Source organism: Sabethes cyaneus, chromosome 3, assembly GCF_943734655.1.
Source record: "Sabethes cyaneus chromosome 3, idSabCyanKW18_F2, whole genome shotgun sequence".
Lineage (NCBI taxonomy): Eukaryota > Metazoa > Arthropoda > Insecta > Diptera > Culicidae > Sabethes > Sabethes cyaneus.
In genome coordinates this window covers 164,951,171-164,977,171 of record NC_071355.1, presented here as the reverse complement: position 1 = coordinate 164,977,171, position 26,001 = coordinate 164,951,171, and the positions used below count along the sequence as shown (strand labels likewise).

Genomic DNA, 26,001 nt, shown 5'->3' with positions numbered 1-26,001 from the left:
GCTACTCGATCCTCCGTTTGCCTTTTCGCGATTTTTAGTTGGGCGCCAATTGTAACAACTCCCAAGTGAGCTGCTACCCCGACAAACTTCAGCAGCACGAGACCCGGACTTCGTCGCAAGGTCGGCGCGCTACTGGGCAAACTAGAGGGATTTCGCGATACAAAGTTCTCACTGAAACGGCCAACTTCTTTGAAAAACGTGTACTTTATTGTCCAGTGTGGTGTGTTCGATAGGTTGGGATCACGGTACGTATCACTCACTTTTTCCTTTTCTGATCGTGGACGGTGACGATGACGAGACCGACGAGCGCTCGTTGGTTCCCGCGGCAGCTAACGGTGTCTTCCCTGCCGGTTGACAAAATGGCGTCGACTCTTAACGGGTGGCAAATGGGCGACCTGGAAAGGCGTTCCAGGTGGGTTCTTTCAGGCGCTTCCTTCGTTGTCGGAAATCGGCTGGCGACGGACGGTACCGACTTTTGCCAGGCCGAGAAGGGAATCCTCCTTTGTACTTAGGGCCGATGCCCGAGGGTTGTGGTCCTCCTTGGCTTTTATGATCGCGGACGATCAGAGGACGAATCGCTGGTCTTTTACGGTTAGACGTAGGTAACCGGCAGGTTACCTAGGCCGAAGCGAGTGCAGAGTGCCTTCGGTTGCTCGCAAGCTCCCGGAAATGCGATTGCCAATCGCAATAAACGGTATCGACAGAAAAATATGTCCAAGTATACCGAAATATACCCAAAGGGCCTGCATATGAAAGGGAAATTTACCCTTTTAGCATAATTGTCGAGTTGTAGGTTTTATGTTTCCTTTGAAATTACCTGAATGCCTGTCTCAGACAATTGATTTTATATAAAAGACTTTTAAAGTCGCACTTTGGCACCTGAATAATTACAGTTTTATGCACTTCTTGAGCACTCGCTCGCCTGATTTCAAATGGCCGTTAGCGCATTATCGAGAACTACCCATAGAACCTTTCTAATTGAATTGGCGGTTTGTCGACTGTATTGTGTATTGTGCCGTTACCCGTCTACCCATCGGTGTTGTAGCGTGTGTTTGAAGTGTGTTAATGTTTAGTACTGATATTCAAAATAGGTGGGCGTTTATAATAATCTTGCATAGTAATTTAAAAAAGTATTTAATTATATTGTAACGATCGGTTACAACATCGATGTCGTCCACAAGCCCTTAAGAGCATGTGACAATTCGTGATAACGGTATTTGCTTCTCTGCAAGCCTGCCCTTCGAATAGCACCTTCTAATGCAATGTTGAATAGCAAGTTCTAAAGTCCGTCACCTTGCTTCAAACTATCTAACGTCACAAACGAGTCTGATATCTCACCTATGGTGACGCTTGATTTTGAACCATCAAGGATAGCACGTATCAGCTTAACCAGTTTTGGTGGAAAACCATATTCACGTATCGTTTAACGGAATCGTACACCGCCTTGAAGTCTATAAACAAATAGTGACTCTGCAAGTTTGATTTCCGGAATTTATCGAGGATCTGTCGCAAGGTGAACATTTGGTCCGCCATGGAGCATCCCTCTTGAAAACCGCACTGGTATTCACCAACAAAGGTTTCGTGCAACGACCTCAGTCTGAGAAATAAGATGCGGGATAGAACTTTGTATGTAGAATTGAGGAGAGTAATACCTCAATAATTGCTGCATACGAGTCGATGGCACTTTTTGTAAATAGGGCATATGAGACCTTCCAGCCAATCCGTAGGTAGTTCCTTCTAAATCCATACCTTTAGTATAACCTGATGGATTGAACGATACAGCCATCCGCTCCCGACTTTCAAATTTTCGTCGGGGACACCGTCCTTTTCAGCTGCTTTGCCGTTTTTCAGCTCTCTCGATGCTTTTCTAACCTCGTCCAGAGTGTGTGGATCTACAGCTTGTCCATCATCATCAATCGCTATCCTATTGCTGTTAACTGCTTCATCTTGTTGACCATTCAACAATGCATCGAAATGTTGTTTCCAACGCCTAGTCACCTCTGATCTTTCGGTAATCAGGTTCCGCTCCTTGTCGTTGCACATAACAGGAGTTGGCACGGTCCAATTCCGGCATCTCGGTATTTTTCTCTGCTCTGGTCTCTGGTGTGTAAACAGTCGCAGCCTATATTTGACGTCAGCTGGCAAAGGGTGAACATGTGCATTCCATAACCTCTGCTCATTAACTCCTATTCCTACCTCCACGAGGTGCCGGCCGGGGTACGCAACTTCGGTTGTCGTATGTGGGATAAGTGGGTTTTGCAGTCTCCTTTTGTCCAGCGCCTCTATGGTTCAAAGGTACAAGTACCAGCGAACCAGATGCCCTGGTGGGTATTGTGGGTTCGAATCCGGTTATAATCTCAGATTATAGCTTGGTTCGACACATGCGCCTTCCAGCATTGGACAAAAGGTAAGAGTCAAAACGACTACTTGTTAAGCGTAGCTACCAATACCTCTCCCCCTCCTCACATTTCCGCTCTTTCCCCTCCTTCACCAAAAATTTTCGTTTCTTTACCCTAGCCTCCCTTCATCAACTGTAGAGCCACCGTTTCAAAAAAAAATATTGGATAAAAAATAAAACAAAAGCGTAAAACGAAAATATAGAGCTCTATTTACACAAGAAAAACTACAATCTAAAGTTAAACATTAGTTCCTAATGACTAAAATTATTCACTGAAACTTAACTTCCGACAGATAGAAAGTATTACCAGTGAATGGCTAAAACACTAGACTGGAATACTTTCAACTACATCAGCGATTGCATGAGCCCTATTCTCACAGCCACCTCATCGCCTTACTTTTAAAAAGTTTGCACATAATTTGCATTACTCGGTCAACCGAGTACCTACCTATGAAATATGAGAATAGAGCTCAGAAAAATCACTGGACTCCAAAACTATCATTAAAAATGTAACCTAACGCGAGTTTTTAAAACTTGTCATTGCTATGCATCGTAAATGAATGCAGAAATCATTGTTTTCGATTTGTCCGTTCGTTTTGCCGCTAAAATCACAAGCTGTCCAGTTATCAAATCGTTTTATATTCGAAGACTTAAATTCGAGTGCGATATGCTGAATTTATTTTCAACCTTTACCGCCCTTTTAGGCTGATTACTGCTGCAACTGCTCGTGTCATGTCTCCTCAAGATACTGATTTTGTTTGAAATACTTTCTCGGGTCCTGCAAAAACTTGTCCAGCAGTTTATCACAGTTTGAGTTACTTGGCAGCACCAGCGAATCTTCGATAGTACGAATGAAATTGGAATGAATGTCTGTCCTAAAGGCGTATTCCTCAATTGTTGTGTAGATTAAGTTAAAAATCGGTTGCACCAGTGAATGGAAATAACCCCGGTTACCGTGAATTATTTTCACGCCGCCAGGAGCATCGCATACGTTCATGTACATACAATGGTCTGCCCGATAGTTCCAATCACAAGGAAACACAAATAATCGGTCTGGGTGATGATGAAAAAGGACGTTAATAATATCCTGGTCTCCCCAGACCAACTTCAGTCGATATTCTTTATAAATAGGCATAATGTGCTGTTCCCACTGGAACTCGCGCATTCGGGTGAGATTCATAAGCATAACGCCAGAGTTCACTCCAAGATCGCCGTAGTACGGATGCCGCGCAAATCGGTTGTACCAACCGGCATTTTTATCTTCATGCTCCGGAGCCATACCGGCAAGTTGCGTTGCGTTGAAACTGTGAAACATGGACCACAATTCTTGCACTGGCGATAGAAAGACGGTATCCGAATCGACGTACAACACTGAATCGATGTGAGTCAGTAAAGACTGGAAATAAACAAAAGCTTAGTTTTTGGCTTTTCATAATACTAATGCCATAGTAAAATTTTACCGGCAGGAACAGTCTTTGTGCAGCGCATGGTTTAAAAAGTTTTTTCCACTCATCTTTGTTGGCTGAAGGAAATGTTAAAGAATGTAACTCGTATGTGAATATGTGATCATTGATCTCCTGCCAGTCATTCAACTTTTCAATAAAGTTTTGCTTCAACTGTTCTTCGGCAACGACGACAAATTTTAACGGGAATTGATTTCGGTTGAACATGATTGCGGATTTAATCATGTTCAGTGCCTCATTATGTCGTTCCCCGCAAGCCACTACTACTACCACAATTTCCGTTCCATTGACCACTGGGCGCATAATACTGAAGGATAAAATTTATTAAGTACCTGATATTGTTTTTTGAAATAACATTGATAGAACTGAACGCAGACATTTTAAAATTCTATACAATAAACCATTAACGAAACTTACCTTTTTTGTCTAAAACTACTTCCAATGAAGCTAGAATTGGCTCCCAACTCCAATCCATTGAATAATTCGTTGTTTACTCGTAAAATATAATACCATATCAAAATGAAGGATGTTAGCACGAGCACCGCCAAGCATCTGTAAACTTTCATGATTTCGTGTATCTAAAGACATTAATTGTCTGTTCAGGTGGAATATAGTAAACATTTACTATCCTGTAAAAAAAATAAACAATTTACTGTGGAACCATTTGCACCTAAAGCTATTCCTAACACATTCGAACTTTTTTCCATTTTCACTTACCATAATGCACTGATATATCTTATATGGCACAATTGCACGTTCAAATGCGGATTTATTCCGCGCGAACGAATTAAACAATATTTTCAGCCAAAATATGTTAAAACTTATGAAGAAAAGTTACTTGTAGCTGTATTATTGCCAACACAATCTGTCTGTTTTCCTACCTGAACTTTTCTCCACCCGCATCATTTATGTCGATCCGTGTCGACGTTTTGACAACTTTCACTGTTTGACGAAAGTAGGGATGCTCACTAAATGCTCAACGACAGTGTCGACCTAACCGAAGTAAGGATCTGAGAGAGATTTGCGAAGAGGAAAACATCTAACGTCAAATGCAGCCAGTACGATCTGTCAAATGCAGCCAGTCGTTATTGTTGGTTAAAAATGGAAAAGAATTGATATTCACATAAGTTTTTTGCTGGTGTTTTTTTTTTTGAAAAACACACATTTAGAGTTGAATGAGCCTTGTTTTTCTGAATTGTAAATTAATGTTTTTGCGAAAACTGAATTAACCGTGGGCCAATCAGCACCCAAATATGTCTTTATAAAACGCACACTTTACACGTCCAATGAGAAGTTCACACACAAGTTTGATTTATTTACCCGAAAACGAAAGCAAACGTAATAAGAAGAAGAAGAACAGCTGAAACATGAGAAACAGAAGATCGCCTTCGCGACTCTCTCTCAGGTAAGGGTTTGTGAAATGTACTGAGACTGTAAGATTACAAAGGCGACTACTTAGGCACTCAAAAACCGCTGAATTTTGAATCAAAACGGAGAGTTACCTTTACTTGTGATGGTACTCTTCGTTTTGATTCAAAATTTTGCGGTTTTTGTGTGCCCATAGTCGCCTCTGTAATCTACAGTCTCTGTAGTGAAATGTTACCGGTTACCGCTCTTCCCACTAAACAGAACTTCGCAGTTTGAAAAGCGACTGCAGAACAGCGATACACTCAACCCCCGCTAATATGAAAAACACCTCGTTCAGATCAGGTGAATTGATTTTTAATCTGAATATTTGGTAACTCTATTGATTTTCACATACGCGTAAGGCGCGCACCCTATGAACTTGTTGTTTTGATTTGACGAAAACAAACGTTTTGAAAACATGTCGAATATGTGTGAAATCTGAACATCCAGATTATAGAAGAGGAAATTGGCTCAACGGTTTCAGCTAAAATGGTCTATTTAGAGTGCTGGAGAGAGATAAGTTGCTTATGAGCTATATTGCCAAAGTTGTTGAGCAAGAGGAAACGTATTACGTTTTTTTGCTTTTTTTTTCAATTTGCCCGGTCAACTTAACCGTCAACTGATTATGACGCTTGATCAGTTTATAATAATATTTTTTTGAAACGATGATTCTACAATTGATGAAGGGACGGTAAGGGAAAGTAATGAAGAAGGATTTTTTATTTGGAGGGTGCATACTGTATGCACGCAGTTAATGCATAATAGCAACTACGACACGACGATCCGCGGATCAAATCATGCACTGAAATTCCTTTATAGAATCGACCTCTTTTCCAGCTGGACCACCAATGAGGTAAGACGTGAATTGATAGACTCCCTGCGCTAACTGGCAGGGCCACACAAGCAAGAAAGAGAAAGTGCAACAACGGCATTGTTGCGTTTCTGCTAATTCTAAATTTAGAGAATTGTCATAAGCACCTTGCCGTACACCCATTTCCGAGTTTGTTGCACACTGTGACACCTTTTTGTTATTTAAACATGTTTCGTCCGGCCCTTTAGGCCCCCATACACGTACGAACATGATGGCCAAAAATGTTGGCAAACTCAGGCTTGGGAAACACGCTCGGTTATGTGCGAATGCCACGAACCAAGCTGGCGAAAGAAGATGTTGGGCTTGACGCTCGACCTGAATGATCCGCCGACATTTTGTTTATTTCGTACGTTTATGCGTACGTGCATCGGGACCTTTATGCAATCGACCTTTTCGTATGCGTAATGGCGGCTAGTGGGTACAAATTTCGGAGAACGTTAGCATACTTTTAGCAACTTTATTCAAGTCAAGTTGATATTTCCAGCCTTAATTGAAGATAGAAATAACAAAAGGGCGAATGTCGCAAGCGTAAACAAACCGAGTGAGGGTTGATTTTCCTATGCTGGTCCAGCAAAAAGTAACTCTCACTCGTTTTGTTTACATTTGCGACATTCGCCCTTTTGTTAATTCTATCTAGAATTGTTGTTGTCGAACTTTCAAGCATACGTGAGCGTAGTTCCCAAAAGCAAACAAAACATTGTCGAAAACTGTACCCACTAGCCGCCATTAGGCGCGTGAAAAATTGGATATATTTTTCCTTCATTGCACCTACACCACTTTACTGACATCGTCACACCTGCATATACTTCATTGAAGACAAACTCTTTCCTCTTTTTCTTACCAAGCGCGTTTCGTACTTTATTGCTGGCACTCATCGAAACTTGACGAAGTTTTTTCGATTTGTTATGACATTTCGTTCCTCCCATCCCACCCATATTTCGCAAATGAAAATTACTAATGGCGTCCGCAAAGAAGAAGGAGTTCGATTTTTCGTGGTTCCAAAATTTCATCAAAACACTAGTTTAAATCAAAACGAAACGTTGCTAAATTGCAGTAAAACTATAGATTTGGTACGATGGCGTCTGCTCAGCGTGCTTTTGCTTCCAAACTTACCAAGTAAGTGACAAATTTAGTCGATGAAATTTCACTAGAAAAGTTTTCTCTGGGTCTCCGCCCCGATTTTTTTTCTATTGCATTGGGTACATTGTGTTTTGCATATCTGTTACAGCTGATTGATTTCACCCAAGATAGTAATTGATTTGCTTGTTTCTCTTTTGATCGTTTACAGACACAACTCATCCGACATTCGCAAAAATGTTGCCAATTACCAACTGCTATCGAAGAGCGATAGCAGTTCAGTGTGTTCTTCGTCGATATCTCTATGTGAATTGGTGGAACCAATTGATTACGAAGATTTCCTGACACAGCATTCTAGCTTGCTTATGCGTGATCCATTGCGATCGATTCTAGATTTTCCGATCAGTGACGTACAAATCCGAATAGTTCCACGGAAAATAAGAACTATCGAACATGTAGTTCCAAAGGAGAACATTACAGAGCTGCCACTGCATGTCCAACAATGTGTGGATTGCTATACACGGCCCTGGAAAATGGTTGAATTTGCACAGCGACACTATTCAAGTTCTTGTAACTGTACTAGCAGGGAGCGCGTTGACAAGGGTGCCCTGAGTCCAAGCGCTTTCCAGCAGGAGTTTGAAATCGACCGAGACTACTTTGGATGTGCTTCGTTAGAGGAATCTGTCACTTCGACGACGCTGTATGCGAGTGAAAGCTGCACTCCCAGCAGTCGACAGTCCATCGCGAGCCTATCATCGGTTTCCACTTGCACAGATACACTGACTCCGCGGGGATCATGGGCGTCGTTTGATCTGCGCAGTTCGGTGAATGATCCACTGATTCCAGGTTTGTTGGAACGGTCGGCACCGGAAACAATCGATCAGAGCAACGAATGCCGAAGGCTTGAGGAAAGACAGCAGGCTTTGTTCAGCTTATACCCTGAAGCGGATCCAGATGATGTGGTGGAAAAACGTCTTCCAGCCGAAATGCCTACGGAACATCTGGGAAACAGAATTCATGTCAAGTGTTTACAACTGAAATTGGAACTTGAAGTGGAGCCAATCTTTGCCTCAATGGCAATTTACGATGCGAAGGAGAGGAAAAAAATATCGGAAAACTTCTACTTTGATATGAATTCGGAATCCTTAAGAAGAATGTTAGTATCGCATGTTCCTTATGCTGATATCAGTACTCAAGCAAGGGAAGCAATATTCGATATAACTAATCCTAGCAATGAGCTTTACTTGGTGATTCGACTGGAAAAAGTTCTACAGGGCGATATTAAAGATTCGGTGGAACCATATTTGAAGGATGACAAAGACAAATATCGAGATAAGGCTAAGTCGAATGCATCCGATTTCTGCGAGAGGCTTGGTAAATATCGCATGCCGTTTGCATGGACCGGTATTTATTTGACCAATATTTTTAACGGAGATAACTTGGAAAGTGATAAAGATCGAGAAAGTTTGACTTCTGCGTCTAGTTCGAATAGCTTGGATCGCAAATCTTCGTCTAGTAGTTTTGATCAGTTCCGCAAAAGGGCTACCGATATGGGGACTCTTACTCGCCGGGGTTCTCTCGAAAGAAAGATGGAAAAGCGTAGATCTTGGTCACCGGATGATTTTGCCAATAGCATTGAGACTTTTCGACCAATTTCGATTACCGTTTCTAGTTTCTTCAAGCAAGAGTCTGATAAAATGAAAGATGAGGAATTGTATAAGTTTTTACCGGAATTGAAACGTCCCGGTGCACTGATGAAAAAGCACAAGTGCATTCCCGGTTCGATTAAAATTGAAATTTCTCCGATTCCAGAGGATCTCAAATGCTCTCTAACGCCGGAACTGGCTAAAATAGATCCATATCCCAACGATCACACGCGACCCACCAAAGAGATTTTAGAATTTCCCTCCACTACCATTCTGAATCCACATTACAGCTACCGCAATCTTCTCTTCGTGTCGCCGAAAGAACTGAATTTCTCCACTCGGGCCGGATCTGCTCGAAACATCGCTGTTCGAATTCAACTGATGTCCGGGGAAAACCAATCGGATGCTCTTCCAGCAATTTTTGGACGTAGTTCGTGCCCTGAATACACTGCCGAGGCGTTCACTGCCGTCAATTATCACAACAAACAGCCAACTTTTTATGATGAAACCAAAATTGCCCTCCCGGCAAATCTGAAGCAAAATCATCACATACTTTTCACATTGTTCCACGTATCCTGCCAGAAGAAACCGCAGGAGGTTCAGGCAGCAATCGAAACTCCGGTCGGCTATACATGGCTTCCAATTTTGAAAGATGGTCATTTGAATGTGGGTGAATTCAACTTGCCTGTTATGGTAGAGGAACCACCGGATAATTACTCGTTCATTCCACCCGACGTTCAGCTACCGGGTACCAAGTGGCTCGATAATCACCGACCCGTGTTCTCGGTGACGATCGACGCCGTTACATCGGTGCACGCTCTCGATGACTATCTGGACAAGTTTATTTATCTCTGTGAATGTTTGGATATGCGAAAGGTGCCACCGCGCATCGGTGAGGGTAATATGGAGCGTGAGTTCAAGCGGACACTGCAAGAGTTGCAGAGTGCTGATCAGGAGAAGTTGGTGAAGAATTTGCAGGTGATTTTGGATAAACTGGTTGAATTGCTCGTTACCACCTATCGCATTGGAGGCGAGGCCTTGTCGCTGGGTCAAACGGTATTCGAAACTATTTGCCAAATCTCTGATAAGATTTTCGTGAGTACTTTTTAAAAGCCATTTTTACTATGTCGTAAGATTAAGCTGAAATTTTCCTTTAACCTTTCCAGTTTCTACAGCCCGATGAGCGCTATGGACGACAGAGTATACTGAGCACTTATATTCAATTTCAATGCAAAATTCCACACCCATTGGATCCGAAATGTAAATTGTCGTCATACAACCGTCACGGACAAGGTGGTAATTCGGAGGAAATGACACGATCGACGAGCAATCCAGATCTGCAGCAGAATTGTCCAGTCCGAGGTTCGGAAATGACCAGCTCCATGAGTGGAAAGCTGATAGATCGTGCTGCTAGTATGCGTACCGAAATGTCCCCGAGCGCCAGTGGACCGAAAGATGGTTTGGTGAGGCTGCTGCACGAAGAAATTGCACTAAATTGGGTCGTTGCCAGTGGCTCAGCAGCGGAACTCTCGATGACTAACTCCTGGATGTTGTTCGAGCTGATAATCAAGAGCATGATTGAGCACTTGGAATTGACCAACTCATTGAACTCACCACGGAAAAATCGGTTTCCACATCAATATACCGATGACATTTCAACGTTGGTTCATTTAGTTACAACGAAAGTGGTTGGATATAATAGTAGCGACCCGAAACTAGCACAATCGATTAATTCCAGTTTGGCCTTTTTTGTGTTCGACTTATTGAGTATTATGGATCGTGGTTTCGTGTATGGATTGATAAAAACTTATTACAAAGTTATAATGACTAAAAGTTCGTCTACTCCGGATATGATGCTCTATAAGCTTGATTTCCTACGCATTGTTTGCAGTCATGAACATTTCGTAGCGTTGAATCTACCTTTTGGGACACCGTACACTGCTTTGTCGGCTCCTTGCAGCCCTACACCGAGCGTCACTTCCAACAATAGCCAAAATTCATACGTTAGCGCAATGGCAGGAATTGATAAGGCTCTCTATGCTGAACTTAGCGCCGAATTTCGGCAGCAACATTTCCTAGTCGGACTGGTTCTTCAAGAACTGGCTTCGGTACTAGATATCTCGAACGCACCACTTCACGGCAAAGCAATTCGCTGCCTAAGAAATTTACTTACTTCACATGATTTGGACCCGAGATATAATGAGACTGAAGCTCGTGCTCGTGTAGCGGCTCTCTATATTCCCCTTTTGGGTATTGTAATGGATACCATTCCACAATTGCACACACCGGCTGCCGAGTCTCATGATCGGTTGAACACAATCGGTTTGTTAGATGACTACCAGGGCCCGACCACAACCATCGCAACGACTACCATCAACCCGGAAGTAGCTTATGCCATCTCCGGTATTCGAAACTACTGCTACGTTCAAGAAACGCCAAAAAACAAAACTCCTCTGAGCAGTGAAAACACGCGTCATCTCCTGTCTTGCTTTCTGTGGGTCGTGAAAAATCTTGAACAAAGCACCCTTTATAAATACACTCTTGGATTAAGTCCACATCGAGTTCATCAGATGCTCCAAGTGCTAAACATTTGTATTCCTAATTTTGAGTACCGCGGCCGCAAAAAACCAACATCCAAACGCAATACGTCTAGTTTCCGAAAGACGCCGGATATGAAGGAAAAGCTGGAGGAATGTATTCGGGGAACCGGTTCCGCTCGAAACGATCTCATCAATCGTCGTAAAGATCGGTACTCAACGGAAAAATTCCGATGGAAGAAAGATCAAATCCGGACTCAGTTCTACGACAGCAACATTAAAAACGAGGCCGAGCTGGAGATCACCTACTATATAGAGGGCTCATTGGCCACCGAAGTCTGTCTTACCATTTTGGACACGCTGGAGCTCATTGTACAGGTGGCTTCGACGTCCGAATTGCATCACAATTTACTGGGAACGGTTCTGAAAGTGCTACTGCACGCGCTCTCCCGAAACCAAAGCACGCTGGCCCTGCAGAATCTGTTCGCCTCCCAACGGTCTCTTATTTTCAAATATCACAATCTGTTGTTCGACGAAGAAACCGATAGCTGTGCAGATTTGTGCTTACTGCTTCTGAAGCACTGCGGTTCGCAGTTGCCGACCGTTCGTTCTCAGGCGGCAGCTTCGTTGTATTTACTTATGAGGCAAAACTTTGAGATTGGAAATGTAAGTTTAAATTCCTTTCTTATAAATGAATAGATATATTTTTACATTTGGATTTTTCCAGAATTTCGCTCGTGTTAAAATGCAGGTGACTATGTCACTCAGTTCGCTAGTGGGTACAAGTTCTTCGTTTAGCGAGCAATCGCTTCGGAGGGCGTTGAAAACCATTCTCGTGTACGCTGAATCGGATACCGATCTGCAGGATACATCCTTCCCGGAACAGGTGCAGGATTTATTATTCAATTTACACATGATTTTATCGGATACAGTTAAAATGAAGGAATATCAGGAAGACCCAGAAATGCTACTGGATTTGATGAATCGAATCGCAAAGGGCTATCAGAACTCGCCAGATCTTCGTTTAACTTGGCTTGAAAATATGGCCAAAAAGCACATGGAAAGAGCCAATCACACCGAAGCAGCAATGTGTTATGTGCACAGTGCTGCCTTGGTTGCTGAATATCTGAGTATGCTAGAATCGCAGACTCACCTTCCGGTTGGAGCAGTATCTTTCAAGCACATCTCGCCGAATGCTCTCATGGAATCCGCTGTTTCCGACGATGTACTTAGCCCTGGTGAAGATGGAATTTGCTTAGGAAATCGCTTCACCGAGGGAGGACTCAAGGCGCTTCTTGAGGAGGCTTCAAATTCCTTCCAGATTGCCGGAATGTACGAGGCAATGAATGATGTCTATAAGGTATTGATTCCAATATGTGAAGCGAACAGAGATTTTCGTAAACTGGCACAAGTTCATGGAAAACTGCAAGAAGCATTCAACCGAATTGCTCAGCTGCACGGTAAACGTGTCTTTGGAACCTACTTTAGAGTAGGATTCTACGGAGCCAAGTTTGGTGATCTTGATCAGCAGGAGTTCATCTATAAAGAACCGACATTGACCAAGTTACCGGAGATTTTCAGCCGATTACAGAACTTTTATGCTGATCGCTTTGGACCGGATGTGGTCCAGATTATCAAAGATTCCAACACGGTCGACATCAAGTCACTTGATCCAGAAAAAGCATACATTCAAATTACCTATGTCGAGCCGTACTTTGAAACTTACGAGTTGAGATATCGTGAAACGTACTTCGAGAGGAATTTCAACATAAGTAAACTCTTCATTGAGAGCTCACAGCAGTGTTATCATTAAAATATGTTTTATTTTCAGAACGGTTTATTTTTGCGACGCCCTTCACCAAGTCCGGCAAAGCACACGGTGAGCTGCACGAGCAGTGCAAACGAAAAACTATTCTCACAACGGCAAATCATTTCCCGTACGTGAAGACCCGTATCCAGGTGGTTAGTCGTGAGCAAATCGTCCTCGAGCCGATAGAGGTGGCAATCGAAGATATCCAGAAGAAGACAGCCGAACTGGCAGCTGCCACCAATCAGGAACCGGCCGACCCGAAGATATTGCAAATGGTACTTCAGGGTTGCATTGGTACTACCGTCAACCAAGGTCCGATGGAGATGGCACTGGTGTTCCTGTCGGGCATAGCGGACAACACAACCATTCCCACAAAGCATCAGAACAAGCTTAGGCTTTGCTTCAAAGACTTCTCTAAGAAGTAAAATCCGTTTCAAATATAATAGACCGTTTGTTAAAAACCATCTATTGCAGGTGCTCCGATGCGTTGAAGAAAAATCGTAACCTCATTCTGGCGGACCAAAAGGATTACCAAAAGGAACTGGAACGGAATTATGCTCGGTTCACCGAACGGCTGGCACCGCTAATTACCATCAGCCCTACGCAAGCGCAAGGGGTCGTAGCCGCAAACAACGGATTGCACAACAGTAAACTCACACCATTAAGATGGTAAGTTATATAAATCTAGGGAAAATTTGCTTGTAAGCATAGACCCAGAAATTTCGTGATAAATGTGTAAGAATAATGGCGGATTGACAAGCCAAACCGTTCTTACAATAATTATAATCTGTACCAGTTATGTTTCAATTGAATCGTACTGCAATGTCTCGAACCAAAAACATAAATAGATTTAATGTTTTATTTACTTACTATTTTAATTGTATTTCTTAAGGATGCAGGGTAACTTTTCGTTGATAAATTAAATTTTTCAAATACTTTTATCATAAAATTCATTGGATAATATCTAATCAATAATCGTGCATTACATCTCATATATCTCGTACTTGAATAATATCCATCAGTAATATTTAATAAAAATTTCGGTTTTTTAATTGCAATGTTGATGACAACCCTTATCGGAGACGTAATTTTCTATCATTACTTGAATCGCAGATCTTTTGATAGCTTCAGGCTACCAGGAGTTGCTTTTAGGTTACCAAAAACTAAGCCAGTTGTTTCGTGGTATCAAAAATTTATTATTCATTATGTTTTGTTTTGTGTTGTTTGACCTGAACTTAACACTATCTACGGTTTATAGTTATGAAGTTTTGTTTTACACAAATTTACGTCAATTTACGTAGAATGATTAATGCTATAAATGCGAGATTAGGGAAATTTGTAGGGGTTATATAAATTATAAAATAAATTAATTGATGACTTAAAACTGATAAAAGTTTTGTTATTTCTATGGCCATGAACTTAGGACTTATGTTCGCTATAATATGTGACTATCAGCATAATGTATAAACATATTTTGGTTTACAATTCATCATCAAAATGATGAATATTTTGTAAATGATCACCATAATCGGTGGCTTCGCTTCCAACGAATATATCATACTTATCAATGATTTCTTGATACGAGAGCCGATCATCATGATCTTCGTCGGTTGATATGAACAAATGTGCTACCTCATCCTCTGCGACTTCCCTGAAAATAAATTTAGCTAGAAACTATTCCCAATGATGCAATTACCGCAATAAAACTTACTCATTGCTCGGCAAAATCCATGACAAAATTTCGTTCCCATTCAAGTAGCCGTCACCATCTTTATCAAAATCATTATCAAAACGATCTTTCTCCGTAATTAACCACTCCTTATCATGCCCGCGTGATTGCTCAGCAGCAAACTCTTGGAAGTCAATTTTTCCATCCTTGTTGGTATCTTTGTTGCGCAAAGTTTGCTTCAGCACCACCGAAAACATCTGCGGAAACTCCTCCGGCGACATAAACTGAACGAACTCGGTTGGATCCAACTTGCCATCCTTGTTACTGTCAGCCGCTTCGAACATTTCCTTATCGTCCGCAATCAGTTTCTTTTCCTCTTCTTTGGTAGCATCCATTATAGTAGCTTTGCTGGACTCTTCGTCTTCAGCATCCATGCCATAAGTATCGGAATAGTATTCCTCCCAGGTCACGATATCGTCCGAGTTTAAATCAACATCCTCAAACCGATCCGTAGCTTCTTCATCCAGCAGGCTTTTAAACGAACGTAAAATCCACGCTTTAAGTTCATGCCTATCGACGAACCCGTCCGCGTTTAAATCCATTTTAATTACGAGCTTTGCCAATCGCTTTTTAGATTCCTCCGGCGAAAGTGTATCGAATTCTTCAGCCTCCTTGACACTGCCCAGAATGGCTTCGTGATCGAACTCCGAATGATGCTCTCCTCCTTCCATATGATGGGCATCTCGCGGGACGTAACTACCATCCTCTAGGCGTTCCTTCGTACCAGCGCTAGCCGTATGGTGGCTGTGCTTATGAGTCGTTGCTGCTACCGCAAGGTTTAGCAGGGTCCCGATCAGAACCACCCGATAAAGTTTCATTGCCATTATCAGCGTCGAACGCTGATTAGCTGAAATTCAAATTAACATTCTCATTAGTTGACGCACAATGCTATTATTAAGTGAAAAATCGGGAAACGCACTGGTTCAAATTCTATTTATAGCACTGATTGTTTGAGTGCACCAGTTTGAAAATAGGTGATTTTAAAAAATACCGAAAATTCAAAGAATTAAAATACCTAGATATAGTTTGTAAATACTCCTAGCTCAACTCCTTTTAACGCTTAAATGAGCAAAGACGGCGGAAATATGAGCCTGAGAATCTTTCAGATCTCGACTGGAAAACCGAGAAAAGCCGAAAAAACACTTTGGATACGTGATGTAAACAATTGGCCTTGCCAGCGTTGCTGATAATGTTCAGGGTTTTGCGTGAGAAAAAACGAAAGGGAAGTATTTTTGCTTTTGTCAACACTCACGCGTTGACAGTTCGGCACGAGATTTCCTGTAAGTGCGAGCAGCCTACGAAATCTCTTTCAACGCTGGCAAGGCCAATATCGAATGAGATTATCTTTGACGGTTGATAGCAGGGTTGCCAATAGCCATTATTTGTTCCTATAATCAAATATTTTCCATAATTTCCGGCCAAAATCTTTGAAAAACTTAAAGTCAAGTTTCGCCTATCCAGCTTTTTACGAACCATAATGGCGGACGGGTTCGTAATATTTGAACAGCATTTTTGACATTTCCCTAATACGTCACTCGTTTTCTTTCCGCGTGTTCACGGTAAAACTAAAGGAATGTACGGAAAGCAAACGTGCGATGTATTAGGGAAATGTCAAAAACGCTGTTCAAATATTACGAACACGTCCGCCATTATGGCTCGTAAAAAGCTGGATAAAATGTTATTCGAAATGTTATATGACGATTGTGCTTCGAAATGTTATATGAAGATAACTGGAACGGAAATCTAGAGAAATAACGCACATTACAGTGAAATATCTACTCTCCAGCCCGTCTGTTTAACAAACAAAATCTTTGGCAAAATGTAGATTCTTCAGGAATGTAATGGCAACCCTGGTTTGCTCTTATGTAGGGCGCGTTTAGTTGTTGTTTAAATTTATAAGAGAAACAGCCAAAGTACATTTAAAATAGGTACCGTAAAGAAATTGACTAAAGAAAAGACACTGGAGCTCAGTCACTCGCGGCCTCCTGTCATCATTAAACCTGGTTTGCTCAACGATGATTGTTGTGCGTGACTCTGTTCAAAGTTGCTAGGAAAAGTTCGAACAATGTTTTTTCGAGTTCAACATTTAGGCGATTTTATGAACTGTACGATACAAATTTGATTGCCTGGTGTTTTCGTTAGGCAGCACGGAGCGATTTCGTGATGATACGATGATATTTGTTGCCGTTTGCTTGCAGTCATTATTTTCTCCCGCGTTGATCGACTGATACTTCGCAAGTTTTCGAGCAAGAGATTCAGAAGGTTTCATCGAGATTCATGTGCACTTGGTTTCGACGAACTGAAAATGAGTTACCTGTCACTTCTTTAGTCAGTTTCTTTAAGGTACCGACAGTAGTTCTATAGTACATTCTATAGTACATGTAGTTAGTTAAATAATGAATTCGTTAATTAATCGGGTCCTGGTTATCCGAAGACCCGGAAATACTCCAATTTGTAATTGAGTAGCCGACCTAGGAGGTACGATGTCGTGTGGTTTTAAGATTGTCTGATCCTGTCGTTTTAGGCAGACGTTAACGACTGAACCTACAGAGATTATAGATTAAAGAGGCGACGAGGCACCAAAATCCCCTTAATATTTTAATCAAAACGGAGAGTTACCTTTATTTGTGATGGTACTCTCCGTTTTGATTCAAAATTCAGCGGTCCCTGAGTGCCTCGTTGCGTCTGTAACCTATAGTCTCTGTAACTGAACCACACGCCATTTTATGATCAAGTGTTTGATCAGGCATCGCTTCCCAGTTGTTGGCCTCGAGATATGACACTGGTCGTCGCATGTTCGAATCTTAATTAGGAAAGGTTGTAGGAATAAATAGGATCGTAGCATTACCCAAGGAACATTTTTGTTGTATAATAGCTTATTCAACTATTGTACAGCTGATTTCTGTGGAACAAGTGCTTGATAAGCCATTATACAACAAAAATGTTCCTTGCCTCTCAATTGTCCAGTACTCTTACAGCTGGTTGTGAACTCTGTCGTTTAAAAAACAGAAAACAAACGTTTTGAAAACATTTCAAACATACGCGAATTCTAAAGGTTCGGTTTGTATAAGACGAAATTGGCTCGGCAGTTTCGATTAAAATGGTCTATTTTGAGTGCTGGAGAGAGGTAAGTTGTATATGAGCTATATTGCCAAACCTCCTGAGCAAGTGGAAACGCATTAAGATTTTTTGCTTTTTTTTTAATTTACCGGTCAACTTTAACGTCAATTGTGTGTGACATTTGATCGGTTTTTAATGTGAACGCATTCATACCACCGGAGTACAGATTTAAAATGTTCAGATTAAAGAAGGTCATACCAACGGGGGTAAACGGTATCGAAACCGGAATGTAGCACCTAGGCTTTGCTTTATCTGCCTAGTTTAGTTTTGATAGTTGTAGTTGATATTTTTGATTTATTTTCGAGAGCATTTCGGTTAGCATCAAGCCTCGAGCTTCGATTTGGCGTCGTGGTCATAGTGGATAATAAGACCTACATGACAGTGGATGGAAACGACTGGCAGGGGACCGGGTACTTAAAATCTCCCACCAAGCGATGACGTCAAAAATTTCTCCCACACGAGGCTCCAGAAGGCGCTTCTGTCGCGGACGAACAGCGAGAAGGGAATGTCCAAGCCACTGTTCTTTCCTTCGGGGCTTGCGAAGACCGGTAAAAAATACAGTACAAGGTGCTTGCCGGATGTTGCCGTATTCATCAAGAAGTATCACACGGAGAAGAATGTGATCTTTGGGCCAGACCTCGCCCTCACCCATTGTACCAAGAGTTCACTGAAGTAAATTTGAAGTTAAAGGTTGTACCGAAGTCTGCCAACCCTCCTAACGTCACCGAGGTGTATCCGAAAGAAATTTTTTGGGAGAACCCACTCCAATAATTTCGTAGTCATAACGAAGAATCAGCTGATTGCCAAGGTCACGAAAGAAGTGAAGAAACTGGCGACATCCAGGATTGATTTACTCTTTTTGCTTTTGCTCTTTTGAAAGCGCCTTAGCCGAACAGAATTAAAAAAAGGTGTATATGACAATTATAGAGTTGATAAATTTCAACAATATTATTGAAGAAAGCACAGTTTTATCTATACTTTTGTCAACAATATTGGTGTAGATCGGGTAACCAACCCCGGTGGAAGCCTAGGTCGTATATGCCGACAGGGAAGGAGGGCTCTTTTGAGCTTCGTTGGCCCTCCGGCGAAACAGGGGGTTGGTATAGCAGGCTTTGCATGACGCCACCACGAAAAAACTAAAGTACGAAAGAACAAGGAATTTCGGGCAGGAACAATCGGAATAGACCTACGCGGCGAAAAAGGACTATGGATTGGAAACCCGGGACGTGGAACTGCCGATCTCTCAATTTTCAAGGGAGCACTCGAGTGATTTGTAACGTGCTGGAAGAACTCAACGGTACGAGCCTTTAGAGATGGATATAACATCTACCAGAGCAGCGGCAACAAACATAGGTACAGCTTTCATAGTGATGAGCGAGATGCGGAAACAGGGGATTGGGTGGTAGGTAGCCAATCAATCCTCGAATGTGCAGGTTGAAAGTCAAGGGTCAGTTATTCAACATAAGCATCATCGATCGACCAGCACAACCCTCACCTTAAAAGCACCGATGACGGCAAGATTGAATTCTACGCGCAGTTGGAGAGTGAATACGACCGCTGCCCAAAACGTGTTATCAAGATCGTCATCGGGGATTTCAATGCTCAGGTCGGAAGGTACACAAACTGGTAGTTGGAGAGCTCAGCGGACACCAGCTAACCAATGTAATGGGTCTAAGACTTATCGATTTTGCTACCTCCAAAAACATGGCCGTACGTAGTACCTTTTTCCAGCATAAAATCCTATACACAAGTTCACTTGGAGGTCACCAAATCAGAAAGAATCACAGGTCGACTACGTTTTGTCGACATTTCTCAGACATTATCGACGGTAGATCTTATTGAAGCGCTAATGTTGCCTCGGACCACTACCTAGTGATGATTCAGATGCGCCCAAAAACTCTGCGTTATGAACCACACTCGGTACCGACCGAGGGGCAAGACACTTCATAATAATATCATATATTAATATATTAGGCCCTATTAAAGCTTTATAAATGTATATCTCTGTAGGGCTTTACGTAATATTAGTGTGGGAACGCAATGAGGTTGAAAAAATATTTCCATAGGGAAAAGAAATATATTTTCAACAATGTCTTGCCCCTCGGTACCGACGCCAGCCCCGGTTAGATCTCGTGCGGCTGAAGCAGCCAGAGGTCACCACAAACTACGCGCATTCACTCGAAGCTGCGCTATCGGAAGAGGACGAAGCCCTTCTCGTGGACTTTTGAAACATCATCAAAACAGCAATCAAGCAATGTAGTGGAGAGCTCCATCGAGCGTGTGGTACGGTGATGGATGAGGAGAAGGCTGCGCGGGCGTCCAACGTGCACAGTGCCACACGTCAGAACGTGGAAAACACAAGCAGAAGAAAATGCAGCAAAACCAAATCTTTCGGGAGAAACAACGCTACCATGTACCCCCGCTGGAATGACCTTCTTTAATCTGAACATTTTTAATCTGTACCCCGCTGGTATGAATGCGTTCACACTAAAAATTGCTCAAGCGTCACACACAATTGGCGGTTAAGTTGACCGGGCAAATTGAAAAAAAGCAAAGAAAGTTAATGCGTTCCCTCTTGCTCAGCAGTTTTGGCAATACAGCTTGTTAAGGAGTACGAAACCCACCCAGGACTACAACCCTTTTGATGACAATATATTATATCACAGAACACGATCGCATCCGCATATATCACAGAACGAGATAGCATAAAACCAATCGATCAACGCAGAAATCACAGCCAACCAACTCATCAGCGCAGAGGTGATGCTGATAAGAGCGGAGAGTTTATCTCACTTCTGGACCACCGAAATAACATCGCATGATTAGGATCATCGAAGGATCCCTTCGGCTTACTGCTGGATAGGGCTGTCGGTATTGGGCGCTTTTGGTGAAAACCGGTATTTCGGTATTGGCGTAGAAAATACCGGTAATACCGGTAAAATACCGGTATTGGCAGATTATTCGAAATAAATAGAAATATTGATGTTTTTCAGTAAATCTTTTTATTTTGAAACATTAGCTTCAGTATTGTTGCTTAGCAAAATAGAATTGAAGCAGATATAATACACTTTAATTCCCTTACTACAGAACGAATTTTATCGCCAACACTTCCAACAATTGAAAAAGCTTCCGCTTTCATCGATGTCTAGCGAACGGCTCTAAGCACATCACGAACTTTCCTTTCATTTCTTCAAATTTATAGTAGGGACTAGAGAGACCCGCCTTTAATTATTTACAAAATATCTTGTATAGTTGCTTCCAGCATAATTAATGCCCCGGTCTTCTACAGCCTCTCAACAATTTTTTCTCCATCCCCAAACCGGAACTCTTGCATAACATCATCCTCTTCTTCATCGTTCACAAATACCTTCTCTTCTCTGTTATCAATCCCAATATTCCAAGATAGTGGGATGCAGACCAGCCGTGAGATTAAAAGACATATTATCAGCGGAAGTCGGGCCTACTACGGACTCCACAAACACTTGCGGTCGAACAATCTGAGCCCCCGTACAAAGTGCACACTGTACAAAACGCTAATTAGACCGGTTGTCCTCTACGGGCACGAAACGTGGACATTGCTAGAAGAGGACCTACGAGCACTCGGAGTTTTCGAACGGCGGGTGCTAAGAACCATCTTTGGCGGAGTGCAAGAGAACGGTGTATGGAGGCGAAGAATGAACCACGAGCTCGCGCGTCTCTACGGCGAACCAAGTATTCAGAAAGTGGTTAAAGCTGGACGGATACGTTGGGCAGGACATGTTGCTAGAATGCCGGACAACTATCCTGCAAAAATGGTTTTCGCATCAAATCCGGTAGGAACAAGACGAAGAGGGGCACAGCGAGCAAGGTGGCAAGACCAGGTGGAGCGAGATCTGGCGAGCACCGGGTGCCCGCGGAACTGGAGATCAGTTGCCATGGACCGAAACAGATGGAGAAATTATACTGCGCAGGCCTTGTCATAAGACGTTAGGCCAATTAAGTAAGTAAGTAAGTAAGGGATGCAGATTTCATCTCCTTGTGTAATCAATGTATCACTCGAAAGACTTGAAAAATATTCCAAATTCTTTCCTGGCAGATCCTTTGTTGGCAAGAATGTTCAAAACGCGCAAAGATCCCCGTATTCTGATCAGAGCCCGGCATCGTCGAAACAAATAAATGAAGCTAACTTTCCCTTGCATTCGCTTCATATATGAAGCGACTTGTTTCATTTGTTGAACAGAACGTTTCGAGCAAGCTTCAGCTGAAGCTACTGACTGTGTCAAATGATGACGATTGACAGTCATGCACGATTTGTCGATGTTGAGTAGATTAATGTAGGAAATGTTACTTAAATTCAATTCAATTGCATTCAAAATCTAGGCTGACCTTTTTCTGAATATTTGATAGAGAAATACAAATGAAACTTTAAAACCGGTCGTCATGATGAAGTGAAAATCGTTTCAATGAAGCTGATTGAAGCCAGTTCTGAAACGAAGCGGCGCTACTCCTGTTAGAACTGAAGCTTCATTACTTCATTGTTGAATAACAATTTACTAGTGTTGGGTACCGTGAACGTACCATATTCTGCGCAGTTAAGACAATTTTATGATTCTTCCACTATTATAAGTATTCCAGACTTAAATTAATAACGTTGGTAGCAGCAACGTGTAGTGCTACGGTCTATAGTATGTGGTAAAAAACAGGGGAATTAAAAGTCGACCAAAAATTGAGTATATTTTTCGTTTTGTAAACTTATCCACGGTGCCTAATTCTGCGCACTTTCTTGCCCATGTTCCTAATTCTGCGCATGTTTGTTCCTAATTCTGCGCACCCAAAAAGTAACAATAAACACTCATACCATGTTGTTTATGTCATTATAAGCTAAAAGCACGTCAAAAATCCGGCATTAGCCATTACCATAAATAAATCCATGATTTGGCGTTCTTGTGCTGCCCAGGTGGCACAGGAATATTGTTATCATTTTGATTGGCTTATTTTAAATATTTTATTGTCGATAACGTGAAGGGCGAATTGATTTGGGGTTTCTACATACTGAATATTACACTTTAGACATATATTAAAAATTGTGTTTTCATGTAGAAACCCCTTCGCCACTGCCTGAGAGTTGCATGAAGTTAGACATTCTAAAAATAATCAGAAAACATGGTTCCATAAATTGGTGCTCATAGGTTCGGACCCCGAGTCGCAACACAGGATTCCCATCAATGCAAGTTAAACGTTCTACTTGAATTTTCATGCCTCTATACCTCAGTCATTTGGGCGAGGTTGCGTATTATTTCGTGATTTCTTCGAAGGATACATTACTGCGCAGAATTTGGAACATAAATAAAAAATCTGTGCCTAAATCTGCGCACTACTGCGGTGCATTTTTCCAACGAAAGCAAGGCATGCAATCATTCTTTTTGTCTAAAACATGACTAAAACTAATTATTCTTTCTAACTATGGTGAGTAATTTGATCATTGCAAGGAATTTCGATCATAAATTTATTAATTTTCTAGAATGACAGTTTTAGCGTTGGCGCTAACGACGTTGTTTTCTGACATATAAAATACTTTCAGTTTCACTTTAATTTATTTCGCTGTCAAATATTATGCCTCTTTGGTGAATAATGGCGTAATATTCAACAGGTATTTATAAAAAAATAACACAATGGTCATAGTTATGCACAATGTTGAAAAATACATATATAAAGAAAAATGCGCAGAATTAGGAGCTGCGCAGAATTAGGAGCGGTCACGGTACCGCTAATTCGCTAACCGAGCAATCGCGAAACGCTAATTGAGCTTCATAATTTATACTCAGATTATCCGAATTGTTGCTAATTCCAAATGAAGTGCCGCTGTTAATTTTGAAATTAATAAACTGCAGAGCATTTTATCCATTATTATAGGTTTTGATCTTAGTTTTATTAGGAAAGTAATAATTTCTACAGTGATAGATTACAATGCAAGTTGTGATATGTTCAAAAATAAACTGTGATTGTTAATTTGCAGTTTGCGATTAGTGATTAGCGAGATTTCCTCGATTATCGAGCAAATTGAATTGGTTAGGGAATTAGCGAATTAGCGGTGCCCAACACTGCAAGTTACTATTGTAAGTAACGTTTCTGGGCCCTGATCTTGTTTCCTAAATTCGTTATTTGAGAGCTTCGAATAATTTGGTGGCTTTTGAATATCAAGTTGTTCAAAAATAAATTGAAACGCGACGTCTGGCTTATACAATGAAACATTTTTACAGCAAAATTACTCTACTGTGCCTTAAACGAGTTCAAGAGCTAAAATAATTTGACCCACAATTGCACTCTGTTCATTGTTAGTAGTCGAAGAATCTCGTCGGCATTAACACCAAGTTGTTTTTCTAAGAGTTTTATAATCTTTTATCAAATTTAGTTCTTATTCGAATAAGGAGTTGGAAAAAACAAGCAGATTAGAAAATACCGGAAATACCGGTTTTTTGCCTTTCCAAAACCGGTATTTCGGTATCCAAAAATTGGCCGGTATTACCGGTTTCGGTACTACCGGTACTACCGGTTAGACAGCCCTACTGCTGGAGCAATAAGTCAGTCGCATCCAAATCAACCATCGGATAGCATGGGCGATGGAATCGCATGCTGGTTTTTATTTGTTAAATGTCTAATTACATATAAGTGTTCAACTATGATAAGAAATTGCTTTTATTAAAGTTCGACTCCGTTAATTGTGCAGTAAATAAAGTGTATATCTTTTCTGTACATGGAGTGATTTTACTGGCCATCATTCCCGAAAGGCGGTTCCATCCTCTGGATTTTACCTGATACTACTCGGAGAACTGGTCATTCTGCTGGGGGCAGAATTCCGTCGATGCTGGGGGCTGGATCCCCAATTACCCACCAAGAGCTATCGAACACTGGAGGCAACGATCCCATCCCCCAACACAGCTCATATGCAACTTACCTCTCTTCAGCACCTAAAATAGACCGTATTAGTTGAAACTATCGAGCCAATTTTCTCTTCTACAATCCAGACGTGTAGAATTCGCGCATATTCGAAATGATTTCGAAACGTTTGTTTTCGTCAGACCAAAACAACAAGTTCATAGGGTGCGCGCCTTGTGCGTATGTGAAAATGAATAGAGTTACCAAATATTCAGATTAAAAATGAATTCACCTAATCTGAACGCGGTGTTTTTCATATTAGCGGGGGTTGAGTGTATCTGGAAAAGCAGGTACACGCAGAATTAGAGATGCATCGTTCTCAGGAAACGAAAGTTCTACCAGAAATTGAGCGGATCCCGCAAAGGCTTTGTGTCGCGAGCCGAAATGTGTCAGGATAAGATTAGTAGAATTCTAACGGACGATCGTGAGGTGACCGATAGGTGGAAGCAGCACTTCGACGAACACCTGAATGGCGTCCAGCCGGAGAATCATGGCGGCGGAGAAAGCGATTTCGACGGTGCAACAAACGGGGAAGAGGTGCCAGACCCAACGATTGGCGAAGTTAAGGAGGCCATCATGCAGCTAAAGAACAACAAGTCTGCTGGGAAAGATGGCATCGGAGCGGAGCTTATTAAAATGGAACCAGAAAGCTGGTCGCTTGTATGCACCGGTTCATTGTTAGAAATTGAGATACGGAACAGTTACCGGAGGAGTGGCGACAAGTTGGACTGTGAGAACTATCGAGCGATCACCGTGCTCAATGCCGCCTATAAAGTGCTGTTCCAAATCATTTTCCGTCGACTATCACCAATTGCGAACAGATTTGTAGAACCTTATCAAGCCGGTTTCGTCGAAGGTCGGTCTACAACAGATCAAATATTTACACTGCGGTAAATCAGAGTTCCCACGCACCATTTTTTCGTCGACTTCAAAACCGTATATGATACCATCGACCGGAAAGAGCTATGGAAAAGCATGGACGAGAACAGTTTTCCCAGGAAGCTCATCAAACTGATTCAATCTAAGAT

At 41.8% G+C, this 26,001-nt stretch overlaps 3 protein-coding genes across 3 annotated transcripts; 1 reads left to right on the top strand and 2 right to left on the bottom strand.

Annotated features, from left to right (window-relative positions):
* Window positions 1-2,587: 2,587 nt before the first annotated feature.
* On the bottom strand, window positions 2,588-4,722 carry LOC128742720 (glucoside xylosyltransferase 1). Its single transcript, XM_053839166.1, has 4 exons — window positions 4,579-4,722; window positions 4,279-4,490; window positions 3,859-4,168; window positions 2,588-3,794 (listed from the first exon to the last, which is right to left on the bottom strand). The coding sequence occupies exons 2-4, from the start codon at window positions 4,425-4,427 to the stop codon at window positions 3,129-3,131; spliced, it is 1,125 nt and encodes a 374-aa protein (XP_053695141.1). The 5' UTR covers window positions 4,428-4,490; window positions 4,579-4,722; the 3' UTR covers window positions 2,588-3,128.
* A 2,399-nt stretch (window positions 4,723-7,121) lies between these two features.
* LOC128742590 (dedicator of cytokinesis protein 7) lies at window positions 7,122-14,184 on the top strand. The gene is made up of 6 exons (XM_053839001.1): window positions 7,122-7,255; window positions 7,428-9,957; window positions 10,029-12,065; window positions 12,127-13,171; window positions 13,231-13,630; window positions 13,684-14,184. Exons 1-6 carry the CDS (start codon window positions 7,215-7,217, stop codon window positions 13,880-13,882), a joined length of 6,252 nt encoding a protein of 2,083 aa, XP_053694976.1. The 5' UTR covers window positions 7,122-7,214; the 3' UTR covers window positions 13,883-14,184.
* Window positions 14,185-14,393: 209 nt separating this feature from the next.
* Window positions 14,394-16,081, bottom strand: LOC128742658 (reticulocalbin-2). The gene is made up of 3 exons (XM_053839084.1): window positions 15,954-16,081; window positions 14,921-15,785; window positions 14,394-14,860 (listed from the first exon to the last, which is right to left on the bottom strand). Exons 2-3 carry the CDS (start codon window positions 15,760-15,762, stop codon window positions 14,689-14,691), a joined length of 1,014 nt encoding a protein of 337 aa, XP_053695059.1. The 5' UTR covers window positions 15,763-15,785; window positions 15,954-16,081; the 3' UTR covers window positions 14,394-14,688.
* Between the last annotated feature and the right edge of the window lie 9,920 nt (window positions 16,082-26,001).